Source organism: Salvelinus alpinus, chromosome 2 (assembly GCF_045679555.1).
Source record: "Salvelinus alpinus chromosome 2, SLU_Salpinus.1, whole genome shotgun sequence".
Taxonomy (NCBI): Eukaryota; Metazoa; Chordata; class Actinopteri; order Salmoniformes; family Salmonidae; genus Salvelinus; species Salvelinus alpinus.
The window spans coordinates 41,466,855-41,490,370 of NC_092087.1; the positions used below are offsets into that span (position 1 = coordinate 41,466,855).

Here is a 23,516-nt window from a genome sequence, read left to right on the forward strand (position 1 = left end):
TGAAACGTGTCTACAACATTAATATCTTATGTTTTGAGAACATGGCAACCATATTCTGTGTATGTTCTTTGGGACATTGATGGAATATTCTCCTAACCCACAGAAAACTGGACGCATGAATGTTCTTACAATGTTCCCATGAAACGTGTCTAGGAACATTCATATCTTAAATTCTGGTATTCCTAATCTGGGTAAATTGTATTTGACATCAAGGGAATGATCTCTTGGAAACATTCCTTGCACATCACAGGAACATTCTTATGAAAATGTTAGTTAATTGGGCGGCAGGTAGCCTAGTGGTTACAGCGTTGGACCAGTAACCGAAAGGATCGAATCCCCGAGCTGACAAGGTAAAAATCTGTCTGTTCCCCGGGCCCAGAAGACGTGGATGTCGATTAAGTCAGTCCCCTGCACCTCTCTGTTTCAGAGGGTTTGGGTTAAATGCGGAAGACACATTTCAGTTGAAAGCATTCAGTTGTAAAACTGACTAGGTATCCCCCCCTTTCCCTAATGAGACTCTTAAGGGAATGTTTTCTAAAGTTGTGGGAGCGTTTGTTGTCAACTGGGAGGCAACATAATAGCATACACTGAGCATACAAAACATTGCTCTTTCCATGACATAGACTGACCAGGTAGATCCAGGTGAAAGATATGATCCCTTATTGATGTCACTTGTTAAATCACTGTATATGAAAGGGAGGAGACAGGTTAAGCAAGGTATGTGTGCCATTAAGAGGGTGAATGGGCAAGACAAAAGATTTAAGTGCCTTTGAACGGGGAATGGTAGTAGGTGCCAAGTGTACCGGTTTGAGTGTGTCAAGAACTATAACGCTGCTGGGTTTTTCGTACTCAACAGTTTCCCGTGTGTATGAAGAATGGTACACCACCCAAAGGACATCCAGCAAACTTGACACAACTGTGGGAAGCATTGGAATTAGTGCAAATAGGTTCAATGCAGATTGTCCAGGTCTTGCGGTCGGATGCCAAGCAGTTGCCAAACCAGGCGGTGATGAAGCAGTTGCCATACCAGGCGGTGATGCAGCCAGTCAAGATGCTCTCAATGGTGTAGCTGTATAACTTTTCTAGGATCTGAGGGCCCATGACAAATCTTTTCAGCCTCCGTAGTGGGAAGAGGTGTTGTTGTACCTTCTTCACAACTGTGTTGGTGTGTGTGGACCATGTTAATTCCTTAGTGATGTGGACAACAAGGAACTTGATGCTCCTGACCCACTCCGGTACAGCCCCGTCGATGGCCTTCCGTTTCCTGTAGTCCAAGATCAGCTCCTTTGTATTGCTGACATTGAAGTTTGTTGTCCTGGCAGTCACTGACTTCCTCTCTATAGGCGGTCTCATCGTTGTCGGTGATCAGGCCTACCACCGTTGTGTCATCAGCAAACTTAACGATGGTGTTGGAGTCATGCACGGAAATGCAGTCGTGGGAGAACAGGGAGTACAAGAGGTTGCCTACCCTTCCCACCATCCCAGTTGCAGAGAGAGGTGTTCAGTCCCAGGGTCCTGAGCTTAGTGATGAGCTTGGCGGGCACTATGTTGTTGAACACTAAGCAGTTCAACATCATACTGTTGATGACATAGCAGTGAGCACTCACCCAAATGCACCTTCAGCAGTGTCTACTCAGATTTGATTTTGGACAGAGAGGAAGAGGCGAAGCAGACCAATAAGCAGATCAATAAGATAGCCAATAAGCAACTAGGCAACTGGCAGTTTCAGCCTTTGAGACAATGGCCCCATTGATAGGGCAGAGACAAGACCATCTCGTCATATACATTATCTTTGGTTTGACAGACCAAATGCAAACAGGCAAAACGAAAGACAGCCATAGATCATTGCTCATCAGCGATTTGAATGTAATCCACTTAATAGTCTAAATAAAACCCCTGTTTCACTAAATGTGATGCATATGACTTTTTACATTGAAGACCGTGGATATTTGCCATGAAATCAAGAAATCGAAGGTTCTTCGCTCTCTGATGAAATTTGGTTTGGGTCCTAATTGTCTCTGGCATAAATTCAGACAACTACCGGTAGCATCCCGTTGCCTACGTCACCAGTTTTTACCGAATGCGATGGAACAGCGTGGAATGAAAATCTTCAAATCTTTTTAGCGGTGGCTGAAATTCACAAACAACAGGTCATTACTAATCATTGAAAGTTGAATTGCATCTTTGTTACACGTTAGAAACTGTTCAGCGCAGTAGCATGCATGCATGTTCAGTGTGTTTTACCAATCATTTATTTTTGATTACGTTACTTAACTAGCACAGAGTTTCTAAACCCAGAGGCGCAACATCGCGAGACTTCCGTGAACGGCCAAGTCAATGGGAGAAGTGTAATTAGTTCCCGTAGTTGTACCTTTTCTCGAAATCTAAAGGTACAACCTAGATTCGTGCCAAAGTCTTAAGTGGTTGAACATGTAATTACTGCTATCTCGTGAAAGTGATTAACAAAGTTTTTACATTTGTCAAAAACACCTTAAATAATATCGAAGTAGTGCCTTTGATCTTACTCCGTGCACATGCGCAGTTTGTCGCCCGGTGTTTTTCTACGCATGAGCATACATCGTCAACGTCGATCGTTCTATTTATAGAAGCAGTTTCAGACGATCTTCATACTGTACTGTCTTTGGTTATAGCTGTAAACTGCTGTAAACTGAATAGCTGTAAACTGAATGTTATGACAACTCATTAAGAAGGACTTGCATGTTTACATGTTATTTTTCAGTGTAATTTATATTTCCTGTGTTTTTCTTCCCCTCCAATTTTGCTTAGATGAAGATGTTTTATCCCTGGCAATCACTTGCTCGATGTGTGCTACTTGTTCTCCTTGTAAGCCACTGCCAAGGAGCCAGGCAGGGACAGGATCTCAAATGTGGAGGTAAGTATTTGGACTTAATACCCATTTACTACACTAGATCCCATTTATTCTCATAATTTTATCCCAACACCCTTATTTTCTACGTTGTGCATCCACTTTTGGTCCACATACCTTCATTGAGCAACCTAACATTTAGTTATTCTCCGTCAGCATGTAGGGCCATGGTGGATGAGATGGAGTGGGCGATATCCCAGGTGGATCCTAAGAAAATGATCCAGACAGGGTCTTTTAGAATCAACCCAGATGGTAGCCAGTCTATTCGAGAGGTAAGGGTACCTGATGGCTACTGGGTCCTACATTGGCCATATTTTACACATTCAATGTTATTTATTTGTAGGATTCTACAGTTGATTAGTGTTTAATATTATCGGGTTGTAATCGTTCTCTCTTTTTAAGCTCACCAACATTGTGTCCCCCCCAGGTTCCCTTCGCCCGCTCGGAAGGTAACCTCCTAGAGCTAATGGAGGAGGTGTGTGAGCGGATGAAGGATTATGGGGAACGTGTGGACCCCACCACCAGCCGGAAGACCTACGAAAGGGTCACGTCTCGGAACGGAAAATCCATGGACCTTTCAGAGGCTAAACTGGATTCTAGAGTCACATCCAGCCTGAAATATGCTGTGGGTAGCGTTTTCATTTTCACATGTTGGGGGTAGGGACTAGGGATGATGACAAGCTATAGCGCATCAGTGTGACATTCTAGAACGTCTGATAAATATAGTGAATGATAATAGCAACAATGACTGCAGTTGATTGCAACTTTCACCCAAACATACCAATGCAGTAAAGGGGAGGATTTCCATGTTTGTATTGTGGATTGCAAGCCAATGGCTCCAAGCTCCTGCAACTCAGGGAAATGTGTCCCACTACATCTTATTTAACCATTATCTTATCCACCTTACCCCCAGTGTGAGACCATCGTTGAACAACATGAAGATGAGGTCATCGAATTTTTTGCACATGAAACGGACAACGTCAAAGACAAACTCTGCAGCAAGAGAACAGGTATGCCACATTATTACTTGATCCAGTACATCATATTGACCACCAGAGATTACGGCACAATCCCATTAATCCCTTAGCCCTCCCCCTCGGTGGGGGAGTGGCACTCAAACGGAGCAACTAGTGGTAAGGAGAGTTGAATAGCCCTAGGGATTGGAACATTTCTATGTCACTCACATCAGAATTCGCCAAAGGATAGCCTACAACGCAATTCATTGGTGAAGAGCCTTGTTTTTCAAATTGCCTGTACTGGCGGCAGTAATAGCTGTCCTTATTTCTAATGCAACAAATATGTACATACCATATGAGTAACAAATGAGAACCGCAAAACAATGTGGCTGTAATGTACCCATCCTCTGGCTGTGGTTCAATGTGGAGCTCAATTGACATTGAAATGACTAAAATCCAATCAAAACTGTCAATTATAATATACTTGAGCATTAAGGCCTGAGGAGGTGTGGTATATGGCTGTTGTACTTTGGTAAAAACCTAAAAACATATTTGATCAAATAAGCCTCACTTAGCAAATAAGCATTCACTTTTTTTTTTACAATATATTGGCTTTTTTAAACAATTTAACAATCAGCAAAATATGACACAGATAATGCGCAGTTATTTCTTCCACCTACACAAAACACCATGCTACATGGGTGCACATCGTGCAAAAACCTTCCCTCTCCAACACATGAACACCCCCCTTCCTCCCCTCTACTGGTAGTAGCTTCAATGATTAACAAAAAAAATAAACAGAATAACCTTCACATTCAATGCTTGAAAATAAATTATTCAACGCAAAAACAAATGATACATTAATAAAGAAAATGAGGCAGCTAAGGTGACGACTCAAGAAACTGCTGAAAGTCACTCCAGGCATCAGTAAATTCAAAGGGTTTATTATGTAAATTGTACATACTTTTTTTTCAGATGGAATATAGGAAGTTAGTTCTTTTAGCAACATCTGCTTGTTTGGCGAAGTGTCACTCTTCCATATAAAAGCTGTGCATTTATTGGCTGCAATGACTGCCAATTTAATGAATTTGGTTTTGCTACCAATATTAACTGTTAGAACAGAGTCATCTCCAAGAAATATAAGGGATGGCTCTAGTGGTACCATCATATTAGTGACCTGTGATAAGATCTGAATGTCTTTCCAATAATTGCTTAGTTCAGGGCAGGACACAAACACATGCATAAGGGTGCCCACCCCTGTTTTACACCTTGGGCAAAATGGTGAATATTTATAATTGATCTTATACAGTCTCTCTGGTGTAAAGTAGACCCTATGTAAAATATTGAATTGCATCAACTTGTGCCTTGTGTTAAATGAAAGACACTGAGCATCTAAAAAGGTATTTCTCATCCTCAAATGAGACCAAAGTCATCATGCCACTTCATTCAAGTCTTAAGAGCGTCATTGTTCCCCAACAGAGTTTAGAGTACATGTAAGAAATTAAACCTTTGACCCGTTCTCCAGCCACAGTTTCAGTTATAGGTTTACTCATGGGCTGAATCCTACCTCCCTGCTGAGTGGAAATATAGTGCCTAAATTGTAGGTACTTGAAGAAATGAGTTTGAGGTAACTGAAAATTAGATGCCAGTTGTTGGAAGGATGGTAGTTCACCTTCTCTACACAGATTACCAAATGTTTTAATTCCTTTTGTTGAACCAAGAGATGTAATAGCATCTCTCAGGGCATTGGGTAAGATGGGGTTATTATAGAAAGGTGTTTGTTTAGACTTCAAACCATATTTGAAAGTATTTTTAATGAAAGGGTCTGAGACCCTTTCCACAAATGACAAAACCTTCCTATTGTTTGAAAAAAAAACTTTGGGCAAGGTTTGAAAAAGGTACAAGATTTCTGGTTTGAGGTAAAGCAAAATGTCATCCGCATATAGTGAGACTAGATGTTCACACCCACCTATACGAACACCATAGATGGATGGAGATCTAAAAGCTTCTGCCAGTGGCTCTATAGTGTTGTGGTTAATTTCTTTATCAAATGAGGAGACAACTTATCACAAGTCTGTTATACTTCAACTAAATCTTTAGCAAATTATCCATTAAAGATACCAACTCAACCTATGTACGTCTACATATCGGTAGTTTAAATTTGTATCTAATTATATTCCCAGTATTACTTTATCAAATCTCTAGTAATCGATTATACACAATTTTATCATATTCACAGAATCCATATAAAATGCCAAAAAAATAGGTACTCAGAACCATTCCATTTGCTTTTTCAAGGACTCCACAGCTACGAAGCAGTTCTCCAACATACTCCCAGCAGATAAAAAACACGTTTTGTTTCCCAGACAATGACCATGGGATCCTCAACGGTTCTGAGTACCACTTGGTAGGAAGTTAGCAACTCTATTTGCTTTGTTTGGGGTGCAAACTAGAGGACTGAAAAGGCACCATGCCTTGCTCAAAGTTGAATTGGGACACCACTCCCACTCCATATGGCTCACTGGGTCACCTAAAACTGAGGGGGAGGGCTAAGGGGGCGCATTGGGATTGAGGCTTCGGACTATACAACCTACTACTGGGGATGCAGCTCTTACCAAATTGTATTTGCTGTAACGAGTTGTAATACAATATGTGAAAAGTGTAAAAATCAATACCAAAATGACACAACTCATTGTCTTTTTTTCTCTGCAGACCTTTGCGACCATGCTCTGCAAATCCCTCATGATGAGCTATAATTCCGTTGTGCACTGGACGCAGCTCAGCTTTACGCACATCTACTTTCTACCGCGTTACAATGGGGATGGAGACTATCCGGAGTAGCTCCAGCACCAGGTGCTTAGGGATGAGGGGAGGTGAGGATTGTAGACCGATAGAACAATCTTGTAATATGTATTACTGCAATGAAGTGCTGTTTGTCTTACACAGAGCTGTAGTAACAACAAATCACGCTGGATGATTTCACAAGTTTAAACAGTCACACTTACTCTTGAAGCAGAATGGTGAATAAAATTATTTAACAATAGTTAGATACTGTAATTGTCCAACATAGTTGCTGATCTTGTTAAGCTTGTTGCTTTGATTCAGTGAATGGAAAGGTTCGATTACACTTTCTTAAGCAACTCCAATTCGTTTTCTATTTTGTGTAGTCATCTTGTCACTCATCTGTTTTTCATACTTTGATGGAAATATATATTTCTACAACAATCTGGAGTCATTGTTTTCAAATCAAATGTTATTTCTCACATGTGCAGAATACAACACCTTACAGCGACATACCTATAAAAAATGTAAAAGAAAAGTAACTAAATTAAAGGGTAGCAGTAAAATAACAATAGCGAGGCTATATATATGAACGTCTAATCAAATGGCTACCCAGACTATTTGCATTGCCCCCCCTGCCTATTTTACACTGCTGCTACTGTTATTATCTATGCATAGTCACTACCTACATGTACATATTATCTCAACTAAGCGGTGCCCCCGCACATTGACTCTCTACCGGTACCCCATATATATATACAGTGGGGAGAACAAGTATTTGATACACTGCCGATTTTGCAGGTTTTCCTACTTACAAAGCATGTAGAGGTCTGTCATTTTTATCATAGGTACACTTCAACTGTGAGAGGCGGAAACTAAAACAAAAATCCAGAAAATCACATTGTATGATTTTTAAGTAATTAATTTGCATTTTATTGCATGACATAAGTATTTGATCACCTACCAACCAGTAACAATTCCGGCTCTCACAGGCCTGTTAGTTTTTCTTTAAGAAGCCCTCCTGTTCTCCACTCATTACCTGTATTAACTGCACCTGTTTGAACTCGTTACCTGGATAAAAGACACCTGTCCACACACTCAATCAAACAGACTCCAACCTCTCCACAATGGCCAAGACCAGAGAGCTGTGTAAGGACATCAGGGATAAAATTGTAGACCTGCACAAGGCTGGGATGGGCTACAGGACAATAGGCAAGCAGCTAGGTGAGAAGGCAACAACTGTTGGCGCAATTATTAGAAAATGGAAGAAGTTCAAGATGACGGTCAATCACCCTCGGTCTGGGGCTCCATGCAAGATCTCACCTCGTGGGGCATCAATGATCATGAGGAAGGTGAGGGATCAGCCCGGAACTACACGGCAGGACCTGGTCAATGACCTGAAGAGAGCTGGGACCACAGTCTCAAAGAAAACCATTAGTAACACACTACGCCGTCATGGATTAAAATCCTGCAGCGCACGCAAGGTCCCCCTGCTCAAGCCAGCGCATGTCCAGGCCCGTCTGAAGTTTGCAGATGACCATCTGGATGATCCAGAGGAGGAATGGGAGAAGGGCATGTGGTCTGATGAGACAAAAATAGAGCTTTTTGGTCTAAACTCCACTCACCGTGTTTGGAGGAAGAAGAAGGATGAGTACAACCCCAAGAACACCATCCCAACCGTGAAGCATGGAGGTGGAAACATCATTCTTTGGGGATGCTTTTCTGCAAAGGGGACAGGACGACTGCACCGTATTGAGGGGAGGATGGATGGGGCCATGTATCGTGAGATCTTGGCCAACAACCTCATTCCCTCAGTAAGAGCATTGAAGATGGGTCGTGGCTGGGTCTTCCAGCATGACAACGACCCAAAACACACAGCAAGGGCAACTAAGGAGTGGCTCCGTAAGAAGCATCTCAAGGTCCTGGAGTGGCCTAGCCAGTCTCCAGACCTGAACCCAATAGAAAATCTTTGGAGGGAGCTGAAAGTCCGTATTGCCCAGCGACAGCCCCGAAACCTGAAGGATCTGGAGAAGGTCTGTATGGAGGAGTGGGCCAAAATCCCTGCTGCAGTGTGTGCAAACCTGGTCAAGAACTACAGGAAACGTATGATCTCTGTAATTGCAAACAAAGGTTTCTGTACCAAATATTAAGTTCTGCTTTTCTGATGTATCAAATACTTATGTCATGCAATAAAATGCAAATTAATTACTTAAATATCATACAATGTGATTTTCTGGATTTTTGTTTTAGATTCCGTCTCTCACAGTTGAAGTGTACCTATGATACAAATTACAGACCTCTACATGCTTTGTAAGTAGGAAAACTTGCAAAATCGGCAGTGTATCAAATACTTGTTCTCCCCACTGTATATACTGCTCAAAAAATAAAGGGAACACTTAAACAACACAATGTAACTCCAAGTCAATCACACTTCTGTGAAATCAAACTGTCCACTTAGGAAGCAACACTGATTGACAATAAATTTCACATGCTGTTGTGCAAATGGAATAGACAAAAGGTGGAAATTATAGGCAATTAGCAAGACACCCCCAATAAAGGAGTGGTTCTGCAGGTGGTGACCACAGACCACTTCTCAGTTCCTATGCTTCCTGGGTGATGTTTTGGTCACTTTTGAATGCTGGCGGTGCTTTCACTCTAGTGGTAGCATGAGACGGAGTCTACAACCCACACAAGTGGCTCAGGTAGTGCAGTGCATCCAGGATGGCACATCAATGCGAGCTGTGGCAAGAAGGTTTGCTGTGTCTGTCAGCGTAGTGTCCAGAGCATGGAGGCGCTACCAGGAGACAGGCCAGTACATCAGGAGACGTGGAGGAGGCCGTAGGAGCTTTGTGCAAGGAGGAGCAGGTGGAGCACTGCCAGAGCCCTGCAAAATGACCTCCAGCAGGCCACAAATGTGCATGTGTCTGCTCAAACGGTCAGAAACAGACTCCATGAGGGTGGTATGAGGGCCTGACGTCCACAGGTGGGGGTTGTGCTTACAGCCCAACACCGTGCAGGACGTTTGGCATTTGCCAGAGAACACCAAGATTGGCAAATTCGCCACTGGCGCCCTGTGCTCTTCACAGATGAAAGCAGGTTCACACTGAGCACATGTGACAGAGTCTGGAGACGCCGTGGAGAACGTTCTGCTGCCTGCAACATCCTCCAGCATGACCGGTTTGGCGGTGGCATTTCTTTGGGGGGCCGCACAGCCCTCCATGTGCTCGCCAGAGGCAGCCTGACTGCCATTAGGTACCGAGATGAGATCCTCAGATCCCTTGTGAGACCATATGCTGGTGCGGTTGGCCCTGGGTTCCTCCTAATGCAAGACAATGCTAGACCTCATGTGGCTGGAGTGTGTCAGCAGTTCCTGCAAGAAGGCATTGATGCTATGGACTGGCCCGCCCGTTCCCCAGACCTGAATCCAATTGAGCACATCTGGGACATCATGTCTCGCTCCATCCACCAACGCCACGTTGCACCACAGACTGTCCAGGAGTTTGCGGATGCTTTAGTCCAGGTCTGGGAGGAGATCCCTCAGGAGACCATCCGCCACCTCATCAGGAGCATGCCCAGGCGTTGTAGGGAGGTCATACAGGCATGTGGAGGCCACACACACTACTGAGCCTCATTTTGTTTTAAGGACATTACATCAAAGTTGGATCAGCCTGTAGTGTGGTTTTCCACTTTAATTTTGAGTGTGACTCCAAATCCAGACCTCCATGGGTTGATAAATTTGATTTCCGTTGATCATTTTTGTGTGATTTTGTTGTCAGCACATTCAACTATGTAAAGAAAAAAGTATTTAATAAGAATATTTCATTCATTCAGATATAGGATGTGTTATTTTAGTGTTCCCTTTATTTTTTTGAGCAGTATATATATATATATATATAGACGTTCAGGAGTCTTATGGCTTGGGGGTAGAAGCTGTTTAGAAGCCTCTTGGACCTAGACTTGGCGCGCCAGGTACCGCTTGCAGTGCGGTAGCATAGAGAACCGTCTATGATTAGGGTGGCTGAAGTTTTTGACAATTTTTAGGGCCTTCCTCTGACACCACCTGGTATAGAGGTCCTGGATGGCAGGAAGCTTGGCCCCAGTGATGTACTACCCTCTGTAGTGCCTTGCGGTCAGAGGCCCAGCAGTTACCACACCAGGCAGTGATGCAACCAGTCAGGATGCTCTCGATGGTACAGCTGTAGAACCTTTTGAGGATCTGAGGACCCATGCCAAATCTTTTCAGTCTCCTGAGGGGGAATAGGTTTTGTCGTGCCCTCTTCACGACTGTCTTGGTGTGCTTGGACCATGTTAGTTTGTTGGTGATGTGGACACCAAGGAACTTTAAGTTCTCAACCTGGTCCACTACAGCCCCGTCGATGAGAATGGGGGTGTGCTTGGTCCTCCTTTTCCTGTAGTCCACAATCATCTCCTTTGTCTTGATCAAGTTGAGGGAGAGGATGTTGTCCTCGCACCACACGGTCCGGTCTCTGACCTTCCTATAGGCTGTCTTGTCGGTGATCAGGCCTACCACTGTTGTCATTGGCAAACTTAATGGTGTTGGAGTTGTGCTTGGCCGTGCAGTCATGAGTGAACAGGAAGTACAGGAGGGGACTGAGCACACACCCGAGGGGCCCCTGTGTTGAAGATCAGTGTGGCGGATGTGTTACTTACCTTTTCCACCTGGGGGCAGCCCATCAGGAAGTCCAGGATCCAGTTGCAGAGGGAGGTGTTTAGCCCCAGGGTCCTTAACTTAGTGATGAGCTTTGAGGGCACTATGGTGTTGAATGCTTAGTTGTAGTCAATGAATAGTATTCTCACATAGGTGTTCCTTTTGTTCAGGTGTGAAAGGACAGTGTGGAGTGCAACAGAGATTGCATCAGCTGTGGATCTGTTGGGGCGGTATGCAAATTGGAGTGGGTCTAGGGTTTCTGGGATAATGGTGTTGTGAGCCATGATCAGCCTTTCAAAGCACTTCATGGCTACAGATGTGAGCGCTACGGGTCGGTAGTCATTTAGGCAGGTTACCTTAGTGTTCTTGGGCACAGGGACTACGGTGGTCTGCTTGAAACATGTTGGTATTAGACTAGACAGGGAGAGGTTAAATGTCAGTGAAGACAATTGCCAGTTGGTCAGCGCATGCTTGGAGTACACGTCCTGGTAATCTGTCTGGCCCTGCTGCCTTGTGAATGTTGACCTGTTTAAAGGTCTTACTCACATCGGCAGCGTAGAGCGTGATCACACAGTCGTATGAAACAGCTGATGCTCTCATGCATGTTTCAGTGTTACTTGCCTCGAAGCGAGCGTAGAAGTAATTTAGCTCATCTGGTATGCCTGTGTCACTGGACAGTTCTCGGCTGTGCTTCACTTTGTAATCTGTAATAGTTTGCAAGCCCTGCCACTATCGACGAGCGTCTAAGCCGGTGTAGTACGATTCGATCTTAGTCCTGTATTGAAACTTTGCCTGTTTGATGGTTCGTCGGAGGGCATAGCGGGAGTTCTTATAGGGTTCCGGGTTACAGCCCCGCTCCTTGAAAGTGGCAGCTCTACCGTTTAGCTTAGTGTGGATGTTGCCTGTAACCCATGGCTTCTGGTTGGGGTATGTAGATACAGTCACTGTATGGACGATGTCATCGATGCACTTATTGATGAAGCCAGTGACTGATGTGGTGTACTCCTCAATGCCATCAGAAGAATCACGGAACATATTCCAGTCTGTGCTAGGAAAACATTCTTGTAGCTTAGCATCTGCTTCATCTGACCACTTTTATTATTGACTGAGTCACTGGTGCTTCCTGCTAGGATAGCATTATGGTCAGATTTGCCAAATGGAGAGAGAGCTTTGTACGTGTCTCTGTGTGGAGTAAAGGTGGTCTAGAGTTTTTCCCCTCCCTCTGATTGCACATTTAACATGTGTAATATTCATATGTGTAAACATACTGAATTGTAATTGGATGCATTTTACCGCCATATCATACTGTGCTATGATTGGTTAAGACCACCCAAATGGTTAGGCGATGGTCAGTTTGATCCTGGTTGGCGATACGTGAACATGCCAGTTATAGCTAGCTAATAAAGAGCTACGTTAAGAAATATCCTGTAGTACTGCATTTTATTATTTTGTACAAAGTGTGCAAAACAAGACAATATGCTTGTAGAAATGAGGTAAAATGGATTTGTTTCCCTGCATTAAAGTCCCCGGCCACTAGGAGCGCTGCCTCTGGATGAGCGTTTTCCTGTTTGCTTATGGCCGTATGCAGCTCATTGAGTGCGGTCTTAGTGCCAGCATCAGTCTGTGGTGGTATGTAGACGGCTATGAAAAATACAGAAACTCTAGGTAGACCACACTATCTACAACTTATCATGAGATGCTCTACCTCAGGCGAGCAAAACCTCAAGACTTCCTTAGATAACGTGCACCAGCTGGTGTTTACAAATATACATAGACCGTGTCTTACCAGAGGCTGCTCTTCTGCCCTGCCGATACAGTGTATAACCTGCCAGCTGTATGTTATTCATGTCATTGTTCAGCCACGACTCTGCGAAACATAAGATATTACAGTTTTTAATGTCCCGTTGGTAGAATATAGGTGCTTTTAGTTCGTCCATTTTATTATCGTTCCACCTTTTCTTGTAGTACCGATAGCAAAGGCAGATTAGCCACTCGTCGCCAGATTCTCACAAGGCACTCCTATCTCCTTCCGAGAAACATGCGTCTCTTTCTCCTGCAATTGATGGGGATGAGGGCCTGTTCGGGTGTCTGGAGTAAATCCCTCGTCGGGATCATTAAAGAAACATTATTTGCCCAGTTCAAGGTGAGTAATCATTGATCTGATGTCCAGAAGCTCTTTTCGGTCATAAGAGATGGTAGCAGCAACATAATGTACAAAATGAGTTTAAACATTGCGAAAAAACGAACACAATTGCACGTAAAGAGCCCATTAAACGGCAGCCTTCCTCCGGTGCCATACCGTGCTATGCAAAGGTGATGTGTTTTAGTGTTGCATTACACACGTTTGTATGAAGAGCAGACTACTGTACTATTAGATAATGCTCACGCAGTTAAGCCATTGTTTATTTGCATGTTACACTAACAAAATAACAATCATGTCTGTAAAGACCACACTATTGTGGCAAACTAATTTAAAATCTTTGATGCTTGATTAAGACACCTACCAACATGGGTAGATTATGGCCAGACAGTACAGTATGAAGAAAGGCTAAACCTGCTTCTCCAATAAAAATCCCCGATCACACTTGTAGGCGATGGCATGGCCACGTTGGCTAACTAAACTAGAAACACGTCATCGGGTCCGGTCGTCTCGCGTCGAACTGCGCATGTGCTTGTCGTTAAATCAAAGGCACTCCGGTATAAAGTTGTTTTTGTCGAAAATGAAAACGTGTCAGTTCGTCACTTTCACGAGGTTGGAATAGTAACATGTTCCACTAAAGAAATTGGCTCGAATCTAGGTTGCGCCTTTAGCTTGAGAGAATTAACAAGTCAAAAATAATTGTTCGCTTCTCAAACTCTTTCGTAAGCGTTGCCGGAAGTCATGCGATGTTGTGCCTGTGGGTTTAGAAACTTTATTGTTTAGTTCGTCACCCAAATCCCAGCCAATCCCCTTTGTAGGCCTGTTCATCTCGCTCAACTTTCACCTATCTATTTTATTTTTATTAACAAATCAATACAGAAAGTACATAAGGGAACACAAGTATATATAGATTATATACAATGGACAATCGAGCTAGGGGGTACAATATCACATTACAATTACACAAGGACCTTAAGGGACAAACATACACTTACAATTCTAACAGCTTTTTTGTTAGAGTATTTAACGTTAACTGTCTTAAAATACAGTTCAACCTTCACCTATCAAACTCAGTAGGGGCACCGTCAATGAGGTATGAGATTTTTAGCAGTACAGTAGGATAATATTTATATACCAAGACAAACCCCTCACATCCACTATGTCCCTACTGTCCGCCTGCAGTTGTTCACCGAAGCTCTTGCATTCAACAAAGGTAAAGCCGTTAGCTAAAGGAGATGCTATCTACTTGAGGGCGCTGCATTGTCCCCATGTCATAGATGGTATGCTAAAAGGTTGGCTAGCCCCACCGGCTTTCTAGCCACTTGCCAATCAGAACCAAACGTGAAGCTAGCATTTAGGTAGCTCGTTAGCTAAATAATGAAGGCCTTGGCTAACCCTGAAGTGATGTCTGTTGTATTTAACGTTAGGCAGCTACGAATTTTTATCCGGTAGATTTGTCTTTGAGTTGAAGCACAAGTATACAAACACAAGGACGTTATCCAAATATAACATTTTCTCTGTAGCCTTACCTAACTAGAACAAGTTTAGGATTCAGATAGCCAAATCCAACCTCGGATTGTTATTAGCTAGCTGGTTTAGCCAATTCAACAGGGTCGTTTACTCAATGGCTAATTATTGTTATTTTCTTTGTCATTTACATTGTAAACGAGTAACCGCTAGCTAACAAAGCTAACCAGCTAAACTATGTAACCAGTTATGCTAACGTTACTATTAAATATTGGTTGTGTCTGTACGAGTACCTAGCTATTATTCTGCCAGCTGTGTAGCTAGCTAGTTACCGACTTTGCTAGCCCTAGCTCAAAGGCTGGAGCTTCGTAGCTAACGTTAGATAGCCACCCCCCTTTCTCCATTTGAGTTTAATGAGATTTGTCCCAGTTTGTCAAATAACATCTAGTTAATACTGTATCGTCCTCAAGTGGGCCTTCACTACCTTGATATTGTCCCATGGACTCAGGAGCCAGACTCAGTCGATCAGAGACCGGCTAACTTTAGTTGCTGTAGGCTACTGCATGTTTCAGGCAAAGAAAGTTCCCATCTCTTGCAATGCATTTTACATTCCAACAATGTTAATCTCACAGCTGGAGGCAAATCACACGGGCTTTGGCTGTAACTCCACTTGAAAAGGTATCCATTGCTTGCAAAGCAAATGAGGACCAGCCATGATTGATTAGTTGGAACACAGCAAGCAGCACAATCATTTGAGTGAGGCTACCTACTTTTTCCAATGAGCTTATGTCTTGATAATGTGAAGGCTTCTTTTTTCCAGTTAGGCAAAGATCTACCCTAAACAAAAATAAAAGCAACAATTTAAAATATATATATTCATTTAATCTGTTACGACGCCGAACTGCATTCAGGTCAAGACCCTGATGAGGGCGACGAGCATGCAGATGAGCTTCCCTGAGACGGTTTCTGACAGTTTGTGCAGAAATAATCTTGTTGTGCAAACCCACAGTTTCATCAACTGTCCGGGTGGCTGGTCTCAAACGATACCGCAGGTGAAGAAGCTGGATGTGGAGGCCCTGCGCTGGCGTGGTTACACGTTGTCTGCGGTTGTGAGGCCAGATGGACGTACTGCCAAATTCTCTAAAACATTGGTGGCGGCTTATTGTTGAGAAATTAACATTCAATTATCTGGCAACAGCTCTGCTGGACATTCCTGCAGTCAGAATGCCAATTGCACGCTCCCTCAACTTGAGACATCTGTGGCATTGTATTGTGGGACACAGACGCTCATTGCACAAGGTGCACCTGTGTAATTATCATACTGTTTAATCAGCTTCTTGATATGCCACACCTGTCAGGTGGTTCATGGCATAGGAGAAATGCTCGCTAACAGGGATATAAACAAATTGTGCACACAATTTGTGAGAAATAAATATTTTGTGCGTATGGAACATTTCGGGGATCTTTTATTTCAGGTTATGAAACATGGGACCACAACTTTACATGTTGTGGGTTATGTTTTTGTTCAGTGTATTTTTATCTGTCAAGGTCAGATCTGTGGATTCTGACTTGAGTTTAAAAATATTCATTTTTAAGGTTTTACTCTACAGTAGGCTGTGTCCTTATGCCCTTGATGATCTTCACTCAGTGCTGTGAGCAAGGAGTCATTTAAAACATTGTTCAATCAGTCATGTTAGAATACCTGTAAATGTATTTGCTACAGCACAAATGTCTATCATTCACAATTGTCTGTTTATTATCCTTTACCGTGGAACTCAAGCTTCAGTCTCTCTTGCAGTGATGAGGTAGGCTAGGTCATCGTAAGGGATACTTTGCAGCGCATTGTGGCTTGCTGATGTTTTAAAGTGTGGACTAAAGCCACTCTGAATAGTTGAAACTTGAAGCCTTTCTATGCTGACTTTCTGTCCATGTAACGTGTCAGACACTCAACCTTGTTTAACTGATTGCCTCTCTCCTGACACAGTCCTTCTTGTGCCTTTCAGAATGTAGCATGTCTCATCGTGTCTTCCAGAAACGCCACTACATCAACAGTAAGAACTCTGGCTGGACCTCCTTCATTTTTCAATTTGATTTAGGCTACATACGTATGCTTTTTACCTCGCAATGCTGTGATGGCGTCATTTTGAACTAATAATAATATCTATTTTATATACCACTTTTCAGTCGCTTTAAAAACAAAACAATTTAACAACAAATGTAGGGATCTGGTGGTTAGATGATAGGTGATGATAGGAAGTTCAGAAAGGTATCTTGAGGGAGCGTAAATGGTACAGCCAGGCAGGGAGGTAGAGACATCTGACACAGGCTACGGAGCTCTTCATTGGGCACTTTGTCCTCTTCGATAGTACTGAAATGTTGCACCCACCTGGGTGATGCTCCGGTGACTAAAAGCGCCAGTAAGAGCACCACACCACAGCATTGGTCCAGAAAAAGCCCCCTATGAAGCGAGCCTCTGCATCCCCTCCCACTGCAGTCCACTTTCCTTCTAGGAACTGGGGCAGGGGGCCAAAAATCTGATGCTGTTGATCTGGTGTTGCTGCATCATTCAAATCATTTTAGCTAGCTAGGCAAGCCAAATATAAATTAACTAGCCATAATCAGTCCTGCAATCTGGGTGGCCCTAATTTAAAGAGAGCTGTTATTTTTAACTTACGCCATCTTTCTAAAATGTGATTTTTTTTGTTGTTTTTTTAGAACCTGAGAGATGTGCTCTCGAATCTCATCCCTAAAGAACAGAGTGGGATTAAGAACTTCAAAACGCAGTATGGCAAGACCAACATCGGCTCAATCTCTGTGGATATGGTACGTTCAACTCACCTGTCATTTGTAAATGTTCTAGTACCCTTTTCAGTAACAGTTGTAGTGTGAAATATGGTAGCTGTGGATATGAATGCCTAAGCAGAATTGTGTGTGTGTGCGCAATTGTCTTTACAGATCTACGGTGGGATGAGAGGTATGAAGGGCCTGGTGTATGAAACCTCAGTGCTGGATGCAGATGAGGTGAGTTGGTCTGTGCAGGGCAAGAGGGTTGAATGCAAAGTATCGGGTAGGGGGAAAGATTGGGCGTTTTTGCCTCTTTACTATTGCTTGTTGGTATCTTAGATGGCTTCATTTTGCCTAGATAATAGATGAGATTGTTTAAACAGTCTAGATAATGAAAAAAAGAAAGGCATGCCCTTTGCTATATTTTCTTGAGAAGTCCCATGTCTGAGGCTGTGCTTGAGAGAATAGCTTTGAAACAGATTGATTTCCATGATTGCTCAGCACTCCCCTGAGACAGATGGCAGTATGCAAATGGTTTGGATAGTACTGAATGAAATGGAACTAAATCAAAACCATCCTGTGTCTGATGCTTGAAGCTAGACAACTACCTACTTAAATAGTGATTTGAGATTCTAAATGGTTTTCTTTGGGGAGCTTTGTTTTTCAAGTCCCACCATATTCATCAGCTTTTTTTAGCTGAGAATAAGAAGGGTGTAATTTCTCAGCCAGTTCAGCATCACTTATGGAGATTGGCTTAACTCATAACACTCATGTGACATGGCGCCTATGGGCTATGTAATATCAATATGGGGAGTGGGATCAAAAGTATTTCATAAAGACTTATGGTAGAATTACGTAGATACCTAGTTATGGCAATTATTACTACTAAATAGCTTTTATGGGTCTCTTTAAAAAAAAAAGAAAAAAAAAGAAGGGAATTCGTTTCCGTGGCTACAGCACTCCGGCTCCAGGACGTGCTGAGCCCCTGCCTGAAGGTCTGTTCTGGCTGCTGGTGACAGGCCAGGTGCCCACTGAGGAACAGGTGAGTGTTAGCTTGGTAACGCATTATGGAGAGACAGTATGGCACAGCAGCTTAGCAGTAGGTCTAGGTAGCATCTTCATTTATGATACAACAATAATGGTACAGATAACATGATGTACATATTCAATGAAAAGGGTTGACCCATAAACCACAACATAAAGCTTTACAACAGACGCTAACTTTTTGAAATGATTGAATATTAAAACATACAATCTACCTGCAGTAAAGCCACTCAACATTTACATTACATTCAGTCATCTAGCAGACTCCCATCCAGAGCGACCCACAGGAGCAACCAGGGTGAAGCGCCCGGACCAAGGGCACGTGGACAGATCTCCCACTAAGTCAAATCGGGGACCAGATGATAGCTTTTGATCCTGTTTATCTGTGGGAGCAGGTTTGCTTCTATTTTGGTTTAATGACATCAGATGATAATTTGCATAGAAAACTATATTCAGTGGCCCCCTTTGTGATTGTAAGGCCTTAAACCATTACGTTTGGTGTGAATAGTTTGACCAATTACCCTATTGCTGATTCTGTGTATTGTATTTGTCCCCAGGTGAACTGGCTGTCCAAGGAGTGGGCCAAGCGTGCAGCTCTTCCCTCCCACGCGGTCACCATGCTGGATAACTTCCCCACCAACCTCCACCCCATGTCTCAGTTCAGCGCCGCCATCACAGCTCTGAACAGCGAGAGCAGCTTTGCCCGGGCCTACTCCGAGGGAGTCAACAAAGCCAAGTACTGGGAGGTGAGCTCAGGAAACATAGATTGAAGAATGTTGAATGGCACATGCCATTGTGGGAAATCATGTTGCTCAGTAGGACGAAATGTAGTAAAAGCTTTAATCAACTGAATGCGTCCCAGTTGTAATACTATCTATTGAAAGAGTGCTTTTTTGTCCGAATAGAAAATGGTTTCTTCTCTGTTTGTCTATGAAGACTCCATGGATCTTATCGCTAAGCTGCCTTGAGCGTGGCGGCCAAGATTTACCGCAACCTTTACCGCGAGGGAAGCAGCATCGGTGCCATTGACTCCAGTCTGGACTGGTCACACAACTTTACCAACATGTTGGGCTACAGCGACGCCACGTTCACCGAGCTCATGCGCCTGTACCTCACCATTCACAGGTCAGTTTTATAGAGAATGCTACTTCATTCATAATGATGTAGTTTATCGTCCATTCGTCTGCACCTTGTTAACGTTTGGGTGTGCATATTCAGCTCCTGCTCCGTCATTGCATCAGTGCAGTTATGTGGTTGCATTACTCATTCATTCACACACTTCCCTTTCTCCTTTGCTACAGTGACCATGAGGGTGGTAACGTGAGTGCCCACACCAGCCACTTGGTGGGCAGTGCCCTGTCTGACCCCTACCTCTCCTTCAGCGCAGCTATGAACGGTCTGGCTGGACCCCTTCACGGATTGGCTAACGGGTGCTAATGTCCAAGTTAACATCCAACCTACTACTGCTCATAATACTGTGATTTAAAGCAATGCTAATCATAATTGCTTAGAAATAGCACATTTTCTGTTATTGTGATTGTTAATAATGGCGAGATGGGAGCAATATGAAACTATAACAGCAGTCGTGATAATGGCGAATGAGAGCAGTGATTTGACTAGGTTGGAGTGTGCCCCTGCCTGACCTCTGACCTGCTCCCCTTGTAGGAGGTGCTGGTGTGGCTGACAGCACTGCAGAAGGAGATGGGAGGAGAGGTGTCTGACGAGGCCATGAGAGACTACATCTGGAACACCCTCAAGTCTGGAAGGGTGAGTGGACTGGTCTGGTCTGGAGGGCAGGCCAAGTTGGGTCAATGAGGGGGACGAGTCAACGACAGGAAACCCAAGGGACACTTTTCCATCTCTACGTAAAAGTGAAGTGATCAGGTGCACAAAAGAAAAGACACATTTACATTTGACGAATAAGCTTCAAGGGGAATGATATGTAACCTTAGAAAGAGATTCAACCTACATTTTTGGCCTTCTGTTTGTGTTCGCAGGTGGTTCCAGGCTACGGCCACGCTGTCCTGAGGAAGACAGACCCCAGGTACACCTGCCAGCAGGAGTTTGCCTTCAAGCACTTGCCCAACGACCCCATATTCAAGCTGGTGCACCAACTCTACAAGATCGTGCCCAACGTGCTGCTGGAGCAGGGCAAGGCCAAGAACCCCTGGCCCAATGTGGATTCCCACAGTGGAGTGCTTCTGCAGGTGTGCAGGAGGATAGGACAAACCTATTGGAGTACACTTCCAACTGATTGGGAGGGACACAGGGTGACGGTTACAAGAAAGGCCTCCACCCTCTCTTGAAGGGGTGAAGAAAAACGTACAATGTCAAATTTCAGCTTATTTTCTTAGTTTTTTCCAGCCTAGTGAACTGTCAAAGCCATATAAAAAAAAAATATATATATATAAAGCATCTAGCCTCTCTCCTACTTTACTTTAGCTGTCCCTTACCTTCCTGCAAAGCCCTTATAGATATCACATACAATTGGGTGTACTATAATTAAGTCTTCCCCTGTGCTGTGCAATTAACTCCATATCTCTCTCTCTTTCCTGTCCTAACAGTTCTACGGCATGACAGAGATTAACTACTACACGGTGCTGTTCGGCGTGTCCCGAGCCCTGGGCGTGCTGGCCCAGCTGATTTGGAGCCGAGCCCTGGGCTTACCCCCTGGAGCGCCCCAAGTCCATGAGCACAAACGCACTCATGACCCTGGTGGTAGTTTTCTGTCTTGCCAACGTAGTGGTACTCATGACACTAAATGATGTGTCACACACTACAAGATTCTTCATTTGGTCGTAAGGATTCTCGATACCACGCTGTCTAGCGAAAACAATGTGATGTGATTTGATTGTGCAGCTAGAACGAGCTGTGGGCCAAAGAGCCTCAAAACATTTTGTTAGACATTCACGCTTGCCATAGTTAAAATATTTAACCAATACATTTTGAATTAAACATTGAACTTCAGAGCTATAATATTTAACCAATATATTTTGAATTAAATAACATTGTGAACTTCAGAGGTGTACTGATTTGACACTAGCTTTGGTTAAAGGGAAGTACAAACGTAGGCTAGTAGTCATCGCTCCTGTTCGAGAGTCAGTCTACACATTCTGATGCGATACGTCATCATCTCACTAGCTTCTCTGGTGAGCTCTCATTGGCTGTTGCTGATCACAGTACTCAAAACGTGTCGTTGCACATCTCACACTACAGGAGCATGGCAGATTTTGTGCTGATAAAATCAAACGTTTGAAAATATCAGGATGACTCAGACAGGACCGGTAGCCCTGAGATTGCGTCTCTGGCCCGTTCACATTATACGAGCGTCAGTAACGGCCGTGCGCCCCGACTAGGCAACGACGTGGGAATTTTGATCTCAAACTTGTCTGGGACAGGTAAATCGGGCCAACATCATGTAGTGTACGCCTGGCTTATGGTAATATTTTTTTATTTTGTGAGACTGAGCCATATATATATATATATATATGAGTCTTATATATTTAAGCTGACCTGGTTTTGTAAAGAACTCAAAATATGTCAATTATTCAGTTGTAGAATCTGGGGCACTTGCATTGTCAGACAATTTTTCCAAAATAACGAAACAAAAGACAACACTCCATGGCAGGCACGGTCCTTCTGTAATATAACCACAGAATAATATGTACAGTCACCGTCTGCAAATGACCAGGGTCTGTAGGTTCGTAATAGGATACTGCTGCCCCTTTCATCAATGATTGATGTCACACCACTATAAATCAAGGCCAAGTTCACTTATTACACAATTTTTTGCCAGTGTTCGCCAAACCCATTCTGGTAAACGGAATACTATGCAGGTTGCTTTGTACAGTGCTTCACAAATAGCTCTGTTCTATTGGGAAGGGAGGTTGTTTTGAAAAGTGATCAGGGTAAGAAGACAGCACTGTTTTCCATTTTATTTTAAATCTACCCGAGCTGAAAGGGTTGAATTATTATTATTTTTATTATATTGTATTATCAAACTTGGGGGTAATCTTTTTTGTAGAGTTTTTCTTCAAGACCTGAGGGCAACTTCAAAACATCAATGGAACATTTCCTTCTAGTCAGAAAAATTAATGTAATTCGAGAGCTGGCTAGCATTGACTAAATAGTACGCGTGACCCGTTAATATTGGTGTCTCAATCGATGTGCTATTAGAATGTTTTGTAAATGTTTGTTTTTAGAAAGTCTGCTTGGTTTACTACGTCCAACTGTAACGTCTCATCTTTCTCATGACGCAAGTACACATCTGAAACGCTATACCAACTAATCATTAAATAAGAATTTGTTCAACTGACTTGCCTAGTTAAAGGTAAAAAAAAATAAAAATTGTGTTCAACTGGATTGTTGTTAAGGTACAGATTTGCTTGGTTTAGTTTTAAGGCTGCTCTCAGGTGTAGTGGGAGGGGGCTTGTGTTTGTAATAGTCTGTTTCAATGCAGACCATATCCAATACACTCCAATTGGGCACAACACCGACAGTACCCTCCTGGCTATTCATTTAATTTGTTTTCAAACCGCCCCCCCCACACTGTCTACCCCCTGTAGTGTATTTCCCAAATAGTATATATGTATTTTAGGTTTTAAAAGTTTGTCCTGTTCCTGTATTTGATCCTGTTCTAACCAAACCTTGGGTTATTCTGGTTTAAAGATAGATACATCTTATGTGAGATTGGGAAGTGGAGAAATCTGAACTTTATTTTCTAGCAGAGCTGGATGTGGGAGAGAAAATGGATAACAATTTTAAATAAAAGGCAAATGTTAACAATTA

General features: G+C 43.1%; 1 protein-coding gene and 1 pseudogene across 1 annotated transcript; both read left to right on the top strand.

The window, feature by feature from the left end:
• The first annotated feature begins 2,031 nt into the window (after positions 1–2,031).
• Positions 2,032–7,068, top strand: cnpy2 (canopy FGF signaling regulator 2). The gene is made up of 6 exons (XM_071378820.1): positions 2,032–2,150; positions 2,788–2,893; positions 3,044–3,159; positions 3,315–3,512; positions 3,801–3,897; positions 6,556–7,068. The coding sequence occupies exons 2-6, from the start codon at positions 2,788–2,790 to the stop codon at positions 6,597–6,599; spliced, it is 561 nt and encodes a 186-aa protein (XP_071234921.1). The 5' UTR covers positions 2,032–2,150; the 3' UTR covers positions 6,600–7,068.
• Positions 7,069–14,341: 7,273 nt separating this feature from the next.
• On the top strand, positions 14,342–23,516 carry LOC139561652 (citrate synthase, mitochondrial-like; annotated as a pseudogene).